We start from the raw sequence: 7,750 nt of genomic DNA on the forward strand, positions 1-7,750 counted from the left end.
AGAGTGTCATTATAAATTTAAAAATCACAATCTCGGTCTCATATATATATATATATTCTCGACAAAAAGAGAACGTAAATGACGAAGTAATTAGCCAATGAATTATAACTCAAATGGCAATTACTAATTAGACCATAACCAACGTCATGGAATAACGGCAAGGTTACCCTTCGAGCATGAACTCTATAAATATATGAAGTAAAAGGTATAAAACAATTTAAGTATTTTTTTTTTGTTTACTTATTTTTTAAGAAGTGCTACACTACTCTTCATTAATTAAGTGAATTGTAGCTCTTCATTTAAATTTTAGACTTTAAAATTTAGAATTTAAAATTTAAAATTTATTATTTAAAATTTATGATTTAAAGTTGGTGATTTAAATTTTAGAGTTCAATGAGTCATACACTCTTTACTTTTTTTTTTAGTGCATTAGCATTCACCTTTTTCTTTTATCTTAATTTTATTTATAAAAGAATTGAAATAGAAAGTAGAAATATTACTATTGTAATTTTTTTTTATAAAAATTTAAACACAACAAAAGCAAAAATTAAAAAAAAAAACTTAAAAAAGTATCAATATTTTTTTGTTTAACCAAAGACTATATCATTGACCAGTAAGCAAAACAACTGATGATTTTTTTTTTTCAAAATTCAATCCTCTTTTATTTATTTTTGTTAAAAACCTATCAATTGAAGGCTTGACAAACGGCCCAAATAACCTACCCTTCTCTTCTCCAATAAATTTTTCCCATCTACTTAACAATGTATTCTTTTTATTTCAAAATAATTATTACTTTGACTTTTTATATATATTAAGAAACTAGTCTACTTTATAAAATGGATATGGATATCTTAATTTTTTAACAAAANTTTAATTTTAAATTAAATTATATTATATATACACAAAAAATCAGTTATCCAAACTAACATGTGTATTAATAGTCAAATGTATAATAGTTTATTCTTTTTACATTAATTTTAAATCAACCCTTATTATCAACTCTAATTTCATAAAGTCCATGTTGAAAGTTAGAATTCCATTGCATAATTGACCGCTCATAACATTTTCTATAATGAACTAAAAAACAATCTATGTATACCGCTTAGACAAGTATACATGTATGTCCAAGTTTAGAGACAAATTAAACAAGTTTGATTAATGTATATAATATAAATTTTTCTTGGAGGTGGAGGCTATTCAATTTTAAATGTGTTTGATTTTCACAAAAAAAAAATGTATTTGATTTAATTTAGAAGTATGTTGAGAATTTTGAAGTAAGGTGTATGAAATTGCTTTTATTGTTTTATCCAGGTAAGAATGTTAGTTAACAATGGAATTGAATTGATTAATCAAGTAGTCACCTAACTTTCTTTGGTGGCATGGTAGTTAGAAGCATGCAATACGGAATTAGAAGTAGTAAGTGAACAACTAACTCATAAATAAAAGACAAATAAACCTCTGATCTTCCTCTCACTCGAACCATTCAACAAAGATACTCTTTTTTTTTTTTCCATCTCAATGGTTGCTACCCTCCTATTTCAATGTTTTTTATGGGCAGATCCAAAATTTCGTACATGGTACCTGATTCCAACAACATAAACCAAGTTCTTGTACAGAATCCTCCTAGTACTACCACCCACCAATGTTCATTCCCAACTAAGCTTCTACTGTTACTGCGCCGCCTCATCCATTCAAGTAAGCTCCTTAGAAAACAACAACTTTTTAGAATATGATGCTTTTATTAATTATGATGGTTGAGTTGAATTGTAGAGGAAGCTGATGGGGGTTCACAAAGTAAGGAAGAAGAGAGAGTGTGCTCATGGTTATACACTTTGGCTCACTCTCAGAAATACATTGCCTTCGAGTATGTTGCTTCCACCGAAAGAGGCAAGTCAACAATATTTTTCATATTGAATTTGCTCCTAGAAAATGTTTTTAATAAAGTGTTTGCAGGTCTAAGTTTCACTGAAGCAGAGAGGAGGCTAAAGGAAAATGGGCCAAATGTTCCACTTGAGTATTCTTTTCCAAGGTGGTGGCATCTTTTGTGGAATTCTCTTTTCCATCCTTTTAACATGATCCTCATTGTTTTATCTGCAATGTCATTCATTGCTTGTGACGATGCAAATGGATGCATCATGCTTATACTGGTTTTCATTAGTGTTGCCCTTCGTTTCTGTCAGGTATACTTGGCTCTCACCTTCTTTGTTCATCAAGAATGAATATATAAATCATAAATGCATTCACTAAACTAAATGTGACTCTTAGGAATACAGCAGCTCAAAAGCAGCCATGAAACTTTCTGAATTGGTAAGGTGCCCAGTAAAAGTGCAAAGATGCGCTGGTAGAGTTGTGCAGAGAGAGTTAATAGTTCAAGTTGATCACAGGGATATAGTTCCCGGCGACATTGTCATTTTTGAACCTGGTGATCTCTTTCCTGGTGATGTTAGGTTGTTATCTTCAAAGCATCTTGTTGTGAGGTATGCCAACTTCAAAATCTACTACCTTTTGTATATCATAAGAGAAATTCGTGATGCAGCAACTTTTAGTATTTTTGACCATCATTCGACTAACACAAGCACTAAATTGTTTTTGATAAATAAATTTTACTAATTCATATGTACAATCTCTGGAAAACATGGGTGTAAAGTGTAAACTATATTGATTCATGCCTGTAAATATAGGTGCAAATTATTACTGACAAAAAATAATAATATTTACTGGTCATGTAGAATTGCTCGTATCATAATTGCGCGTGAATTAAGCTAACTAAATTTTACATTGTGACGTTTTCAACAGCCAGGCCTCACTAACTGGGGAATCTTGGACAACTGAGAAAACTGCTGATATCAGAGAAGATCAAAGCACTCCTTTATTAGATTTAAAGAACATCTGCTTCATGGTGAATTGAAATGAACCAAAGACTTTATATTTACAAACCAAACCAATACTAAACCAATAGTAAACTCAACTGCAGGGCACGAGCGTGGTTTCAGGTACTGGAACAGGATTGGTTGTATCGACAGGATCCAATACTTATATGAGCACCATGTTTTCAAAAGTTGGGAAGAGGAAGCCACCAGATGACTTTGAAAAGGGTCTCAAGTGGATATTTTACTTGCTTATTTCAGTTATGCTAGTGCTAGTTACAATTATGTTCTTGACAGATTACCTTACATCACTTAATTTGAGCAACAGCATTCTTTTTGCAATCTCAGTTGCATCTGCCCTCAATCCTCAGATGCTTCCCCTCATTGTGAATACATGTCTAGCGAAAGGAGCACTTGCTATGGCTAAAGACAAGTGTATAGTTAAAAGTTTGACCGCTATTCGCGAGATGGGATCCATGTAAGAATGTAGTCACATTATCAACCAAAAAAGAAATATCACTCATTTGTCTTGTACTCACTCTTTATATTTTGCAGGGATATTCTATGTATTGACAAGACAGGCACACTAACAATGAATCGTGCAATTATGGTTAATCATGTTGACAGCAAAGGGATGCCCCAAGAACAAGTTCTACGCTTTGCATTTCTCAATTCTTACTTCAAGATTGAGCAGAAGTATCCATTGGATGATGCAATTCTTGCATACGTATATACAAATGGACTTAAGTTTCAGCCATCCAAGTGGAGAAAGCTAGATGAGATTCCTTTTGACTTCATAAGAAGAAGAGTGTCTGTAATCTTAGAAACAAATGAGAGACAGCCACAGTTCTCTGGCAGGTTCATGGTAACAAAAGGAGCATTGTTAGAAGTCATGAGAGTTTGTTCTTACATTGCGAATTCTGACAAAAAAGAAGGAATCTCGATCTTCTCTTCAGAAGACTATAAGAGAATCTTAAATCTTTCAGAAGAACTAAGCAATGAGGGATTAAGGGTTATAGCAGTAGCTATAAAGAAACTTGGAGAGGAAGCAAGTAATGGAATAAATACAAGTGAGGAGGGAGACATGATATTCCTTGGCCTAATAACATTTTTCGACCCACCAAAGGCGTCGGCGAAAGAAGCACTGCGGCGTTTGGCAGAAAAAGGAGTTGAAGCAAAGGTTTTAACAGGTGATTCACTGTCATTGGCAACAAGGGTATGCACTGAAGTTGGCATAAGAACCAGTGATGTGATAACAGGGCCAGAGATAGAGCAACTTGACCAAGAAAGTTTCCATGAGACGGTTCAACGCGCCACGGTGCTAGCACGCTTGACGCCAACTCAGAAACTGAGAGTGGTACAGTCGTTGCAGACAGTTGGAAAGCATGTGGTTGGATTCTTGGGAGATGGTGTGAATGACTCTCTTGCCCTTGATGCTGCGAATGTTAGCATTTCAGTGGACTCAGGTGTAGCCATAGCCAAAGACATGGCAGATATCATCTTACTTGAGAAGGATCTGAATGTGCTGGTTGCAGGAGTAGAGCACGGTAGACTCACCTTTGGCAACACAATGAAGTATGTGAAGATGTCAGTTATTGCAAACCTGGGAGGCGTGATTTCACTTCTCATAGCAATCTTGTTCCTCAAGTATGAGCCCTTAACCTCTAAACAGCTCCTCACACAGAACTTGCTCTACAGCGTGGGACAAATCGCCATCCCCTGGGACAAAATGGACGGAGAGTATGTCAAGAGTCCTCAGAAATGGTCAGAGAAAGGGTTGCCAATGTTCATATTGTGGAATGGGCCAGTATGCACTCTCTGTGACGTGGCAGCACTCTTGTTCCTTTGGTTCTATTACAATATCGGAGCTGATTTGGATGAGAAGTTCTTCCATTCAGCATGGTTCATTGAGGGCCTCCTCATGCAGACTCTCATCATTCACTTGATCAGAACTGACAAAATTCCTTTCATACAGGACATTGCTTCTTCGCCTGTCATGTGCTCCACACTTGTCATATCTGCAATTGGAATTGCACTTCCGTTCACACCTATTGGGAGAATAATGGAATTCACGCTTCTACCCTTCTCCTATTTCGGATTTTTGCTCATTCTTTTTCTTGGATACTTTGTACTTGGCCAGCTCGTTAAGAGACTTTACATATTGCTTTATAAGAGATGGCTTTGAATAATATTAACATTTCAACCAAGTTGAGAATATCTATACACTTAGCATTCCACATACATTCTTGCACTTGTACCCTGCTACTGCTACTTATACATCCCTATATAGGTCTAGATTAAAAGTTAAAAACCAAGGTAAAAGCTAACAAGCTCTGGAATTTTAAATTTTTTAGTTAGGTATTACTTCTCTATTGTAAAATCAAAACAAAATCTTTTTCTTTTCTTTATCACCGGGATTCAAAAGAGCATGAAGCATGAGTGCATGACAGCTAGCAAAATTTTAAAAACTCATGACAATATGACATAGTCAAACAAATATATAAAATGAAGGTCCTACCGGGAGTCGAACCCAGGTCGCTGGATTCAAAGTCCAGAGTGCTAACCACTACACCATAGAACCAGATGTGTTAAACTGCCTTCGAAATTATTTTCATAATAATTAAAATAAAATGAACAAGATTTTCTTAGTTAATATCTTATAATTTTTCTTCGTATAATTTGATGCATTAGAAATGACTAAAAGAAGGTGTTGGTGTCAGTGATCTGGGGAATATGTGGTTGAAAGTGACCTTGTTTTTCACTTTTTCGAGTCAACTTAATTTAAACGGTATCAGATTACTTTTTACTTGTAAATTAAAGTTACTTATACGAGTATACATGGAGGTTATACTTTATATAAAAAAGAGATTCAATGATCAAGTAACAAGGAAAAAAAGTATCGTTCAGAACAGTTATATTTCTGTTTTATCAAAATATATTGAAAACAGAGATAACCCACATGTGTTTCTGGGCCAATTCAGATGTCTGGATTGAACTCCCAGCTGATGCAATTTAAACAATAATCTACCTTTTCTTAACTTTTCTTGTTAATAGGAAAAAGAAAAAAGAAAAAGCAAAAAAAAAAAAAAAAAAAAAAAAAAAAAAAAAAAAAAAGAGGAAAAAGAAGGATCTGGGCACAAACACTAAAATTTGTGTGTATAATTGTATTGAAACATAGACACATATATATGTAGAGAGAACATAAGTGGTTTGGATGAACTCTGATACCCTAATTCTAACTATTGCTGAGGAGATTCTACAAAGGGAGAGTTGAACTGTGGCTCCTAGAGTGTGTAGAAGTGGAGCATTTCCTGTTATGTGAAAAAGGGCTTCTAGGCCTCTTCTGAAATGCTATTGAAGCCAGTTTGTATATTCTTGAACTTGGATTGGTGATTTTGTCATCTTGATCATCAGAATTCAAATCACGAAACATGGATGATGAATCCATGGAAACCGACCTCCTCATTGGTTGTGTAATCGAAGCATCTCTGTGCCTATTCATCTTTTCTAGGGTTTCTCCATCTTCACCCCCATCATCCTCATCTCCAATATTCCTCACTGAACTACTCTCACCATTTTCTTGATTCTCACCAGAACCATTTGAATCAGCCTCGGGAACTATCACATCCGTACTAATAGCAGTTGCGGCACCGGAATCATGAAGAACGGGTGCGCGGCAGAGAGGGCAATTCTTGTGCGATCTAAGCCACGTGTCAATGCAAGGGATGTGAAAGGCGTGACTGCACTTTGGTAACAGCCTGAGAGAGTCGTTTTCTTGGAACTCAGCGAGGCAAACAGAGCAATCTGAACCATCAATTAGCCTCTCGCCTTTTCTGTAAACAAACACTGTGATGGAATCTATAACCGATTGCTGCAGCCCCACCGTGCGGATGAACCATATAGGGTGATCAACCAAGGCTCCCTCATCATCATCGAAATCCGAACCTGAAACAGCAGAATCTCCATTAACATGGAACAGTATGGGCGTGTTTCCTCCCGTGCGGTTATGCCTCCAGGAACAACAGATCCTTCGGATCAAGGAGACGGCACATAGAAGCATCGCGATTCCAACGGTGCCGGCCATGATAATCATGCCAAGTTGAAGAAGATGCACGTGAAACCCTTCATCACGGATAGGGATTAAAGGGAAAGGGAACTTTGGCGGGATGGGGATAGGGAGTGACAGTGATGATTGAAGAGGGGAAGGAGAAGGTGCTGGGCCTGGGCCTGGGCCTGGGCTAGGGCTAGGGCTATGTGATACTGTGTTCATAATCATATGCTCACTCTGATGTTGCAGTTGCAGTAGCACTAGTTTTCTGGGAAGAAAACCCATGAGCGGCGAAACAGAGGATAACGTTTGAGGCATAAAGTGTGGCTTCATTAGCTGACCAACATAATTGGAATTTAGCGGCTTTCCTTTTTGGCGAATTGGATGACTATTAACATTTAGTTATCTTTTTGCGTAAAAACATCTATCTTTACAAATACACAACACAGCTTCATCTCCTTCTTCGTCCAAAGTCAACAGGGCGTTTACGCGTTTAACTTTAAATCATGGTGGGCAGTTAAGAGATTCCTATCCTATCCTATCATATCATTAGTGTTTGTGATTGTGATTGTGATTGTAATTGTGATTGTGATTCTATTTTGCTACTGGAGTGACTAACTCTATTAAGTAGTAACTGCTATTGCCTTATTGGACACTCCACAACTCTTTACTTACCATAGTGTGTTTGACTAGTTGACCCACCAACACACAACATGCTTTAAAATATATCACTAGTGTGGTGATTACCCAGTATTATATGTATGTTTACATTTCATTTGATTTATTAAAGGAAACTGTATTTATTTCTTTTGTATATTTTTTTTTATGATATCAA

The 7,750-nt window shown here is 36.0% G+C and overlaps 2 protein-coding genes and 1 non-coding gene across 4 annotated transcripts; 1 reads left to right on the plus strand and 2 right to left on the minus strand.

The window, feature by feature from the left end:
* Positions 1,450 to 5,084, plus strand: LOC107631689 (magnesium-transporting ATPase, P-type 1-like). 2 transcript variants are annotated; one of them, XM_016335210.2, is made up of 7 exons: positions 1,450 to 1,695; positions 1,771 to 1,887; positions 1,954 to 2,180; positions 2,266 to 2,477; positions 2,797 to 2,899; positions 2,975 to 3,345; positions 3,423 to 5,084. In XM_016335210.2, the coding sequence occupies exons 1-7, from the start codon at positions 1,542 to 1,544 to the stop codon at positions 5,050 to 5,052; spliced, it is 2,814 nt and encodes a 937-aa protein (XP_016190696.1). In that variant the 5' UTR covers positions 1,450 to 1,541; the 3' UTR covers positions 5,053 to 5,084. The 2 variants fall into 2 exon arrangements, with proteins under 2 accessions (XP_016190696.1, XP_020975483.1); XM_021119824.1 differs by lacking the exons at positions 1,450 to 1,695; positions 1,771 to 1,887 and having other exon boundaries at positions 2,040 to 2,180; positions 2,274 to 2,477.
* Positions 5,377 to 5,448, minus strand: TRNAQ-UUG. The gene has a single exon. It is a non-coding gene; the product is annotated as a tRNA-Gln (tRNA).
* On the minus strand, positions 5,988 to 7,168 carry LOC107631690 (RING-H2 finger protein ATL54; the record flags this gene model as incomplete). The annotated part of the gene is given in 1 exon segment (XM_016335211.2): positions 5,988 to 7,168. A coding segment is annotated over 1 exon segment (1,045 nt), but the record flags the coding sequence as incomplete, so codon positions are not given.

This window comes from Arachis ipaensis, chromosome B03, assembly GCF_000816755.2.
Source record: "Arachis ipaensis cultivar K30076 chromosome B03, Araip1.1, whole genome shotgun sequence".
Taxonomy (NCBI): Eukaryota; Viridiplantae; Streptophyta; class Magnoliopsida; order Fabales; family Fabaceae; genus Arachis; species Arachis ipaensis.

What these genes read in the sequence shown, in the direction of transcription:
- LOC107631689 (XM_016335210.2), top strand. Translation starts at nt 1,542, where the DNA reads ATGTTTTTTATGGGCAGATCCAAAATTTCGTACATGGTACCTGATTCC. An exon ending in TTGCCCTTCGTTTCTGTCAG is followed by an intron (nt 2,181 to 2,265) that starts GTATACTTGGCT and finishes TGTGACTCTTAG; the next exon opens with GAATACAGCAGCTCAAAAGC. An exon ending in TCAAAGCATCTTGTTGTGAG is followed by an intron (nt 2,478 to 2,796) that starts GTATGCCAACTT and finishes CGTTTTCAACAG; the next exon opens with CCAGGCCTCACTAACTGGGG.